The sequence below is a fragment of the Montipora capricornis genome, chromosome 13 (genome assembly GCF_036669925.1).
Source record: "Montipora capricornis isolate CH-2021 chromosome 13, ASM3666992v2, whole genome shotgun sequence".
NCBI classification, from domain to species: Eukaryota; Metazoa; Cnidaria; class Anthozoa; order Scleractinia; family Acroporidae; genus Montipora; species Montipora capricornis.
In genome coordinates this window covers 41,596,135-41,608,473 of record NC_090895.1, presented here as the reverse complement: position 1 = coordinate 41,608,473, position 12,339 = coordinate 41,596,135, and the positions used below count along the sequence as shown (strand labels likewise).

At 40.0% G+C, this 12,339-nt stretch overlaps 1 protein-coding gene across 1 annotated transcript; it reads left to right on the top strand.

Annotated features, from left to right (window-relative positions):
* Positions 1 to 1,408: 1,408 nt before the first annotated feature.
* On the top strand, positions 1,409 to 2,323 carry LOC138030152 (integrase/recombinase xerD homolog). Its single transcript, XM_068878032.1, has one exon. The coding sequence runs from the start codon at positions 1,409 to 1,411 to the stop codon at positions 2,321 to 2,323; it is 915 nt and encodes a 304-aa protein (XP_068734133.1).
* Positions 2,324 to 12,339: the final 10,016 nt, after the last annotated feature.

The window sequence follows — 12,339 nt, the reverse complement described above, 5'->3', positions numbered from 1 at the left end:
TTGTTTTTGCACGCACATACTTCACCTTTACTGTGGTCCGCCTTTTAATTTGTCTTCTCCGAAGTAGTCCTTGTGTCTGGAACGCAGCTTCATATTCGTCAACATCACTTCTTCTTCCAGCAACGGTAGGTTAATAAACTTCTTCGGCAAAGGAAAAACGCTGTTTGCCCAAAGGCGAAGCGATGAGTCTCCAAATTGGGCCTCAATTTATTTCGTTCACGAAGGTCGGTGATTGGTTGGTTGTTGTAAATTCCAGTGCTTAATCGAAGTGATAACAAAGTGTGCCACGTGTAACCTCATGTTTGAAACATCTACACGAAGAAAACGTCACCGATATGCTTTCGCCGTGAAAATCAGTGCTATTGTTGCTAATTTGGCTTCCCTAGCAATTGAAATCTAATCGTCTGTATGCAAATTGCAACAGGCGTTAAAGTGCACCTAACCCCAAAATATCTTTTTCGCTAAAATAAATCTTTGCACCTGTTCGAAACGCATTGCGGTCATTTTTTCCTTTTTCTAACAAATCCTGCCATTTTATAGGCTTCGAAAGTTGCGAAAATCCAAGCATCTTTTGTTCACGACCGAGTCAGAAGGGGAGTGAGTCTATTCCCGCTTTGACGTCACATACTGATTTACATTGCATTAACTCTTTGTAAAAATGCATGCAAAGTAGATTGTGACGTCAAAGCAGGAATAGACCCACTCCCCTTCTGACTCGGTCGTGAACAAAAGATGCTTGGATTTTCGCAACTTTCAAAGCCTATAAAAATGTATATTCTATAGGAGTTGATTACGGAAGTCAACGTCAGTGCTCACACTTTGTTTTCTATCTCACCTTCGTGTGCATTATTGTTACGTAATACTTGTCAAGCATGCATGATTGCTGTACCACACGGGAGTAAGGTGTCATAGCATGTACTGCTATATAGTCCAGTAGCCGTATGCTTTTTTCACTTCTCGCGTCACCAATATAGCTTTACTGTATTCTGCTTTCCCGCCCACCCGCCCCTCCAGTTTTGCTCTTTGGTTGTTATTTGTCGTTACTTAACTATTCATTTTTTCGTCCCATCTTGACACCCGCAGGCCGTCCAAGCTCTTAGGCACATGGGGACTGCTTCAGGTGTGGAAGGCCAGGTCACTGGGCCAAAGATTGCAGGGCCTCCGGCTTCTACCCCCGCCCTTTCGGCCAGTACAAGCCAACCGCCTTTGCCCCAGCCTCCACCACCACAAACGCTTCAGGAACCGGACTTAAGGGAATCGGACATTCATGAGGAATTCGACAAGTTTACGGATGTACTTCAGGCCATCTCTGCTCAGTCTTGTTGGACAAGTCTCTATGGATCTCTATGGAGCTCCCTTTAAGCTGCGCCTCATTACTGATCAGTTTAAGGCCAGACAACCCTCGACGATGAATAGATATTTACTTGAGTTTCGAAAATTTATGCGTTGGTGCAATGATGTTAAGGCTCCATTTGTTTTGCCACAAGAGCCTGTTGTTGTAGCGGCCTATTTGTCTCAACTTCACAGGAAGACTGGTTCTCCCAGCACTGTTAGTATGGCTTATGCTGCATTAGTTTGGCTACACGATGCAGTAGATGTAACTTGTAGTAATAATCCTTTGAAAACCGGACTGTGTAAAAATGTTGTTGAAGCCGCGAGACGTAATGGCACACAACGGAACAATAGGAAGCTCCCTCTCTCTATTGATATGGTGAAGAGAATAGTTGCTAAACATGGCAAGGTAGACGCTAATCTAAAAGATCTGCGCATTTCAGTCATAGTTCTCTTAGGTTTTGCAGGTTTCTTCAGATTCAATGAGTTAGCAAATCTCAAAGCTTCGCATATAACTTTCGCAGATGACCATATGTCCATGGTTATACCAAGTAGTAAAACAGATGTCTACAGGGAAGGTAATAAAGCTATTACTGCTAGAACGGACAATGCCACTTGTCCAGTTAATATGGTCCTTAGGTATATGTCTGCTGCAAGAATGGACCATAATGCAGACGGTCTCCTAATCAGGCAGTTAGTATTTCAGAAAAATTATAATACTTATGTTTTAGGGAACAAAGGAATTTCGTATTCTAGGTGTCGAGAAATCTTTTTGGAAACTCTCAAGGCTCTAGGTTACAACTCCAAACTTTTTGGGTTACACAGTCTTAGGTCTGGTGGGGCAACCGCTGCCGTAAATTCACCTAGCGGCCCTGTATCAGACAGGTTATTAAAATTACACGGGCGATGGAAATCCGATTACGCCAAAGACTTGTATATTCAAGAAGATATATCTGCACGGCTTTCAGTTTCATCTAGCCTAGGTATTTAATTGCTATCATTAAGTTTCCACGCGTGATGGGACACGCGAACGTTTTTGCTATCTTTTAGTTACAGCCAAGTTTTGTATGAGTATAATCAGTGCCTTCACTATAATTTAACCGTATCATATGTATTGTGCAAGTGTACTAGCTTAATGAGGATATAGCTTCGCGTATCGTATTTCTGTGGACTAAAAGCAATGTGACCGATTATATACATAGTGCTCGAATACAGTAATAAAGCTTATATTGGCTCTCCGTGAGTTACACCAACCCATTTGACTGTGGTTGTCGTGTTGTACAAGTTCCTATAACGGTTTAGAAAATAATTTTCATGTGTGCGAACGCAGTAAGTTAAAATGAAATGGCAGGATTTGTTAGAAAAAGGAAAAAATGGCCGCAATGCGTTTCGAACAGGTGCAAAGATTTATTTTAGCGAGAAAAATATTTTGGGGTTAGGTGCACTTTAACCAAATTGTTCTATTATTTTTCTTTCAAGCTTAATGCATAATTACAATGGGGAAAAAACCTTTGCGTCGAGTTTTTTCTATCCAAATTTGTATAAACGACAACGTTGCACAAAATAAAACGCTTTGAAAACACGAGCTGTACGCTCAGTTTTGCAAAAACCTTAAAAGATTTCTTCTTTATCGTTAGTGGCATCAAATTCTTTGAAGTATTTACGGTTTTGTATTTTTGTGGATAAATGTGTGTGTGTGCACTCTTTCGTCTTTTTAATAATATATTGTATTACGTCCCAGTGCTATCCTAAACTTAATTTCTTAGTCTAATTTGAGGAAGCCCATAGCTCCATAAGCTCTTATAGTTTCTTTATGGGCTTCCTCGCCTTTTTTACAATTTTTTTGTATTTTGTTTATTAAATCGGATACATTATATGTAATCATGGCAAATAAAAACCTTGAAACCTTGAAACCTTAACGTGCCTATTTAGTATTTTGATAGAAGTCCATGCCGAAGGCAAGCGTGAAATTATTAAATGTACGAATTTCGTAAAAAACGCTGAGATTTCAAGACGAACTGTTTATTTTGTTTTTAAAATGCAAAACAAGACCTAACAACTGACATCATCGTTAATTGCGAAACATATTGAACACATGAAATAATAAGAAAAAATGGAAGAAGTATTTTGACTTAATTGAATGAGCAAGGAAAAGTCTGGTTGACCCACGTTGAGCCTCAGTTCTCGGTTTTTGGTGCGTGGCCAATGGAAATGTACTGAACCAGTCAGGTGGTCAAAAGCCGAGTCTTCAATTTCAGACGAGAAAATGATGTCCTTAATTAGAATCGGGGAGATTTGGAACACGACAATAGCACAGGTCACGTTATTCTTGTTGGACACGTCATCCCAGCTCTAACAACCTGTGAAATTCACGGACAATAACAAACAAGCAACACGTGGTTCACGTGTTATGTCACGGACGCCATGTCAGATGTCAAAAACAATAAATCTCTCATTAACCTCTTCGATGCTGTAAACTTTGCCGAAGAGAATGGTTACCGACACGATATACTTTACTTATATTTTTAACAACGATCCAAACATCATTTGAGAATTTTTTTTTTGAACTGAGCGAAACTCTGTCATTGAATTTTTTTTTTTCCCATTTAATCTATTGTCTAAACCCTTTGCATATGTTTTGAATAGAATTTGCAAGCCACAGTGTGCGGAAAGCAGCATTTATTGGTGGGTTAAATTTCACGTTACGTCATTGCTGCTATGTTGCTGCACGAAAACAAATGATCTCTCATTGGCTTCCTTTGTTAGTCCACCAGTATTTTTACATTATACCGTTGTCACCCCTGTCTCAAGGAATGTCGCAAACGACGTATTAAACTTCCTAAAATGGGCCCATACAGCGAGGAATTTCCATGAAAGCACCCACCTCTTGCAGGAGAAAAACACAAATAAAGTCTTCCAAAAAGTAAAAAATCGTATTTCATGAGCATGGTTTCTTCACCGTAGACCACGAGAAATCAGTCTTCCGTCGGCTAGTTGGTCGAGTGCGAGAATATAGGCGGGAGAAAAAATGGCTCCTCCTTTAATCCAGACTTCGCGCGGCCAGTTTTTTCTCGTGCCTATCTTCTTCTCGAGCTCGACTAAGCGGCGAAAGAGGGACTTCTCGCAGTCAACCTTCATCGTCACTTCTATTGTCACCCTCGTCGTCGCAATTTTCCCTTTCGTAAACAAGCGATGCCATTTGGACGAGACTTTGAACGATTTTCACTGTTAAGTTTGTCGTTTGCAAATGAGGAAAAAATACTTAATCTAGGACTAGATTAGCAGCGTATGTCACTTTGAATTTAAAAATAAACTGAGAAAAAACCTTAGAAAAAAAAATTAGAAACAGTTGACCAATGATCTCGAACTCCGTTTTCTGACTTACGAGCAAATTCACTTAACCTCCACACTACCGATACAACGGCTTCCACTTGGAAATTTCAAATTATTTAAATGGAGGTAATCCTAACAATTTATCACGGAGAGCTAACGTATGCTACTAGACGAACGAAACATGACGAGTATCATGATGAAAACTTGATAGAGCCAAACTTTTAAAGGCTTTTTCTGCTCGGGATTCCAATCCCAAATCTCCCGTTCAAAGATGGGCCAGAGCATGGGGAAAAGAAACACTCACACGCTTTTCTCTATTTCAATATCTGTTTAAACCTTTCGGAGCAAATCTGGGCCCGGTTGTTCAAAAGCCGACTAACGCAAATCCTAGATTAACAATTAACCAAGGAGTTTATTTTTCTACTCTCAAATGCTGTTCGACGCTGATATTCAGCAGAACTTTACATTACAAGAAGTCAATCTTGAAAAACAAGAATAAGAAAAATAACCTTTCACCAAAAAGTTGAAAACATGAAACAAAAGTGTACGCCATTCCTGGATTAAGCTAATCGGCTTTCGAGCAACCGTAGAATATAAGAGAATATAAGGTAACGGAGCGAATCTCTCCTACATTGCGCTATACCAATGATAATTTTTCAAATCTTTTTAGCTCAGGGTCACGGGGCTAGTTATCTGAGGAATGCATCCTGATTGGTCCGTCTAGAGGCAATAGGGACTGCATGAGGCGACCGTCAACACTTATGGCCATCCCTCAAACTGACATTGGACATTTCGTAATAATTACACGACCCAATATCCCATCTTAATAGGATAAGCTTACCGCTGTAAAAAGAACGAAAACAGACAGAATTGAAGCTAAAGTTCAACAAGAAATAGCGTTTCTAAGCTAAGCAGCGCTGATCTACAATACTTAGGTCTAGAAACCCTGTTGAAGACGGTTAACTTTCAATTGTTTTGCAGGGTACTAGTATTTCATTACTCTAAAAAACTCAACTCTCGAGGAGCTTGTCTCGTTAGTCTAGTGGATATCGGAAACTGCAAGGTGAAGCCATCGACCCGGGTTCAACTCTTTGCCTGGCCTATTGTGAATCTTCTTAGCTTGTTTAAAATGTTTGTTTCGTTGAAGTAGATTTGAAGTCTAAAGTAGATTGTACGTCGTGTAAGTTGAATAAAAAGGGAAATGTCAGTTTGGGATAGAAATAAGTGACGACCGAGGCCACCGCGAGTGCACGGGGCCGAGGGTAAAAATAACCTCCACGCATGGCGCGAAATTTAAAAATAAAATGAAAGTACAATGCAATTATCATGGGGCAGAAGGTTCTGTTACCTCATGTTCTCTTGAGCAAATCAAATTATCTTAGAATATACAAAATTTCGTATATTTGAACTGCGGAATGGACATGAAATGAAAGCCTTTTCATTCGGTTATCTTTGGTCCTGGGTCCGTCGGGATGTGGGAAAAAAAACTTTTGTGACAAAACTGTTAGAAGATTCTGAGGAATACGGCTTATCCTAGGTGTAAAAACCTGTGAAACTCACAGATGACGTAAGTCACGTAACACAAAGGAAAACAAAAGAGAAAAAAAAACATCAAACAATAACCTAACCCTACCACGAGCTAACAAAACAAAGAAAAAGTTTCACAGGTTTATACACCGAGGTAAACCCAGGAATACAGTAAAACTCCGCATGTAAGAACCTTCCATTTTAAAATTTAGCCTTAAAAGGTTTACATAAATGGTAACTAACAGAAATTTAGGTTATTTAGTTTCTTAAATAGGTTCTTATTTTCTGAAGAAAAAATCACGTTGCAGATAGCAGAATTTAGCGGTATTCGGCCTTCTTCCCCGAAGCTGCACCAGTTTTCCCTAATGTTTAAACGATAAAATTTAAATACAGTGTTAAAAAATTCGCATAAATATGACTGTAATAAGTAAAATCGAAAGATGGCAGGACATCATCAACTCTACACTAAAGTAATGCTCATCCTATGAACAGAACGTTTGTAGAGATCTCTAAAGCCAGTCGCGATTGATCTTATTTGCCAAAGTGCACAAGTTTTTTAGATTTTAGAAAATAAGGAACTGTTTCAAATATTAAGGTTAACAGGTTCTTGTTTAGAGGGGCTCTAAATGACAAATTCTTGGCTTAAAGGTTTAAAAAATAGGTTTTTACTCGCTGGGTTTTACCGTATTTAACCACACTCCCTCAACAACCACTTTACTGTTATGGAACTTGGCAAGAAGCGTCGAAAGCCCTAGTCAACAAGATTTGAAACTGTATGAAGGAGTTCTTATGGCAAATTATTTAGATATGTGGTTTGGCAAGACGAGAGGATTAATGGTCTTGGACGATTTGATGGAGGCGGGAGAACACGATAAACGTGTCTTGGACCTCTTCACCAAAGGGTCTCATCATCGTAACGTACCCGTCCTCGTCGTTATCCGTGTCAAGACATTCTTCCCCTGGCAAGTACGCCAAGAGCATCTCGCGAAATGCATGGTGAACGACATTGATTCTTCGCGGGCTAAGAATCTGAGGGACAAACATATTATCTGAGCAGATTGACAGGATTCAAAGCGGTTCTGGAAAATTAAGCGTTATGGTCTGAGTTTTAATAGGACTAGAATAAGAGTTGACTCTAACTATACTCTGAGAGAATCTACACCGTAGGGAATAAAGAGTTTTAAAATAGCAGCAGCATCGTTTACAATTTCGACAAAATTAATGCTACCCTCTCTTTCAGGGCATTTTTCTGCCGAGTCTTGCCCACCTTATTGTCGATGGAGAAAGCCCTGGCAACGACATTGTGACAATTTTTTTTTAAATTGCTTTCCATGAACTGGGTCTACAGAGGTGGTCCATGGACCGGTGTTCCATGTTTTGTATAGGTCCCTTTGATTGGCCAATTACTTGGAAAGGTGTTGGAGGGCGAAGTTCGTTCGTCTGGTAAGGGTTTTTCTTCAGGTGCTGTTTTCCTAAACATTAATTTCTCCTTCTTTGATCGTGAAAAAGACTGTAGTAGACAGTAAATTATCGCAAAAGTAAAAGTACTGGACAGGCCTCAGACTGCATTTCCCGCGCATTTTGATACCATTTACCGACACGTCGTGTAATGATCACGATATGTCATGTGCGGTCACTAAGCTAAGCTGAACGACTAAAAACGACCCGCCATATTGATAACATTTTTAAACAACCCGAAGAAGACCAGTAAAACTGGTCGAATCGTCGGTTTTAAGAGATATTCTAACCTCGAAAAATCCCGGAAACAATTCAAATTTTAATTTTCATTAATTTTTGCCTTGATCATAACAATGTCATTGACTGAACATTACAACTCAAAGACGTTTCGCTAGATTGCAATCCAATTTTGATAATAGCTAGATAAACCCATTTCCAAGAAAACCCTTTTGGAGAATTTTACATTTTCATTTTCAAGGTTTTAATTAGCGCTTGTAGACGGACATATACAAAACATTGACCCCCATCTATTCCCTTTCTATTCTGGAGTCCATGCTTTTTATACATCCGAAATAGTGGACCGGCGCCCGAGATTACCATAGAAAGATCACAAAGAGACAACAGACAACTAAGTGCAACATTTGTGCTTATTTATTTCTTTTATGAAGCTTTCCAATACCTGGGTCCGGTTTTTCAAAAGCCGATTAACGCTAATCCCAGATTAAAAATTAACCAAGGAGTTTATTTCTCAACTCCCAAATGCTGTTCAACGCTGATATTCAGCAAAGCCTTACATTAGAAGTCAATCTTGAATAACAAAAATAAGCAAAAGAAACTCAGTTTCCCCTAAAAGTTGAAAACATGAAACAAAAGTTTACGCTAATCCTGGATTAAAGTTAATCGGCTTTCGAAGCCCGTTTCTCGAAAGTCCCGAAAACTTTTCGGGCTCGAAATTCCATTTGACAAACTGTTAACCGCTTATTTTGGAAGGCCGATCTTTTAATATGTTTTCAAGGTAACAAAAAGCACACCAAATGTGAAGTTTGACGACTTAAATCCTCTCCGTTTTTGAGATAAAAAGGGAATTGTGACACCCGAAAATGGCCCGTAAAGTTTCGGGACTTTCGAGAAACGGGCCCCTGCCCTCTAAGTTAAAACCACAACACCGAGCCGAACACAGATCTTAGGCCATCTGTGGAAGGTCTTTTCTACAAAGGACTGGTAACAGATGACGGGTAGCGAGTGACGGGTAGCGGGTGACGGGTAACAGGTGACGGGTAGCGGGTGACGGGTAGCGGGTGACAGGTAACAGGTGACGGGTAACGGGTAACAAGAACAACCGGCCTAATTAATCAAGGATTAGCGTAAACTTTTGTTTTATGTTTTCAACTTTTTGGTGAACTTCAAACTTTCTTTCGCTTATTTTTTTTTTTCAAGATTCACTTCTTCTAATGTACAGCTTTGCCAAATATCAGAGTTGAACAGCATTTTGGAGTGGAGAAATAAACTCCTTGGTTAAGTTTTAACCTGGGATTAGCGTTAATCGGCCTTTGAACAACCAGGCCCAGGAGTAGAGCTGGTATTTTCTTTAAATCTTCAATTGTCCCCTTCACATATCTAATACATTTTGATGATTCGACTGAGAGTGTGATAATTCTCCCACTTGGCATCATAACAGAAATTTAAATGTGGACCGGTGGACTAAACAAGAAAAGTTTGTCACAATACCCAATGTTGTAGTCACTAAAGGCGTAACCATCTTCCAGTTCCCTTTCCATTAAGAAAGAGATGCTGTCCAGCTTGTGCTATTCTTTCCTGATTACAATTTTTGCCTTTACATTATCAACGGTTTCGTTAAGTTCCACTTTTAAGGAGGTATTTACCGGTTGCAGTTTTCACTTCGATTTTCCTTTTACCATAAATATCCCTCGTGAGAATATTTCCCTGGCTTTGCGTACAATCGCCTTCTCACTGTTGTACTGTCTGATCAATCCCAGGGACAGAAATTACTGCATGTGGTTCACCCAGCAGTCTCGTTAACAGCTGTGTAATGACTTGGAGGTTTGTCACCTAATTGCAGTGGTCCCAGCTCAAGTAGGGATTCATCAGAACTGCCTGACCTCATAAACGGATGTTCTAAAACAACACAGATTTAGTGTAACGCAACGTTTAATTATCAATTATTCCATGAGCGCGCGTTGGATATGAGATGGTAAATAGCCAACGAGGCGTGCAGTGCTCTTTACCACCCCAACCATGATATACTACAGAGGCCACTAACCACAGCACCGGGAAGTCCATGTCTTACTCTTTGCGAATAGTGTGTGGGTTCTTTTATGTCCCACACGGTTATGAACATTGATGGGTTGTGAGACGGGGCCTACGGTTTGTCGTCCTTATCAAAAAATACTAGAGAGAAAGAAGGAGAAGAAGATATAAAGTAGAGTCTAACCATTGGCAGATGTCATTGTAAAGCCGCGGCTACAAGAACGATTTTTTGCTCGTGATGGTGATGCGATTTTTTAAAATTTTGTCGCGTCGCCAGCGCACGATGAAAATCACACGTGGAGCCACCCTTGAACTGGCGACGCAACAGGTGAAAAAATCGCAAGAAAAAAGTCGCCAGAGTTGAAACTGCAACATTTTGCCCGCGCTTGCGACGCGACTAAAGAGTATTTAGCCAATAAAATTCAAGGAGGAATTAATAATGTTTGTTTGTAGTGCCCAGATCTCTTGAGGTATGCGATTCACGCGGCCTCAAATTTGTCACCAAAATTTGACACAAGTGTAGCCACCCTCGCGTGCAGGCGACACGACAAAATTTGAAAAAAATCGCATCAATGGCGCGAGCAAAAAATCGCTCGTGTAGCCGCGGCTTAAGGAGGGGGTACACGTGAATTTGAAGAGCATTTTAAGAGGTTTAAAGAAGGGATAAAAGAAAGAAAATTATTTTTAGAACACCAACAGACAGTTGCCCTCAACCCAAGAGCACACCATGTTGCTAGGGGACTGTTTGGGTGTCCATATATCAATTCTTAACTTCAAGTTCTAATTTTTAAACTACATCAAATCTTAACTATTTCTTATTTCTCCAAATTTTACTACTCTTTTGAGAAAGAACTATCTCCTCCCAAATATAACGAAAAATCACCAAAAAATCCCATTTGTGTTTTGAGCGTAGGGTTTTTGTATTGCTTGAAACGCGAACGAGATATTGCGATTAAACTGATTTAAAGCAGCGTGAAACGGCTTTCAGGTGTACCCCCGCCTTAAGGGAAGAACTTTTTCCCTTTACTTATGCCCAGAAATGCAGATGTGATGCGCGCCCAATTTTGACATTCATAATGAAGTGTCCCTTTGCTACCTATTTTCAACTATAAGGTAAGGATAAAGATTAGCTTCAATTTTTAGTTTAGCGTAAATGCTGTAATAAACTTCCCTCTGGGTAAAGCACGCATAGCAAAATGTTGTGTATCCCTGAGACTTAACTCAGGGACTCAATTATATATGAATGTGGTACTTATGTCTTTGTGGTGCCATATAAAATTACTAGTCTATCAAACGAGGGAGGTCGGTGACATCATTACATGCACCTGTTTATCGTTACTTGAGGAGCAAGCAGAGTTTGGGGGACACTTCGTGACGTTAATTGTCTGTATTTCGACGCAAGAGTAACGTTGATCATGAAGTTGGGAAGAAAAGCAAAGGGGCACTTCGTGACCCTTTGTAACTTTGTGGGTTCCAGTCCCCTTTCCGTCAAAATTGATGAATTTTGTGTCCAACGAGACGCAAGGCAGTCGCATCTTTTGGCAAGTCTATTTCACTAATGTCGCTTCGTGGTGACTGAGCCCATGACTGGAGATTCCATTATTGCTTGATGCCAGAAAATTATAATTATCATGATGCGGTATTTATTATATAGTGCCATTTCCAGCCATGTTCAATGGCGCTTTACAGTACATGTTAAAAAATAATAATAATAAATAAATAAATAAATAAATAAAATAGATTTACACTACAGATAAAACATGAGCAGCTTAAGCCGACTCAGGAATTCTCGGCTGGACGTCTCCTGACGGTGTAAATATCCGTCAACAAAGGCTAAAAACATAACACAAAAGGTGTTTCGTATTCAGAAAAGTGTTAAAGCACTCAGGATCGATCAGATTGTACTGTGAACTTACGTTAAGCAGAAAAAAGTAGTTGTTTTTTTATTGAATAACCATATTTAGGGGCGAGATGAATTTTGTGGGGAACACAAATCTATTTCAGTTCGTTTCCGCGCATCGACAGTGGCGGTTAGTGCTGGGACACGGAACCATTTTTTGTCCTATAGGATTTATGGATTAACTCTCTCACCTGGGAAAAAATGGTACAGGTCGCCGTCGTCTCTCGCCGACCAGCACTACTTCGACGCTCCTCGCCGCTGGTGAGCGAGAAGACCTCTGGCATCCAGTGTAAAATGTTAGCCAATTTGTCGAAGGAAAGTTTTTTCAGCTCTTTCGAAGAGAGATTTGTCGCCTTCAAGTCGGTAATTTTATGCGGGAAAATGGTGATCACGTTCCGAAATTCGGCGGGTCTAATCTGCAGATCGCAGGTCGCAGGTCACAGGTTGCAGTCATTGTGTCACCAATACAGAAAGCATCCTAAACATTCTTAAAAGCTAACCTTAGGCCTAAAAACTTTTGT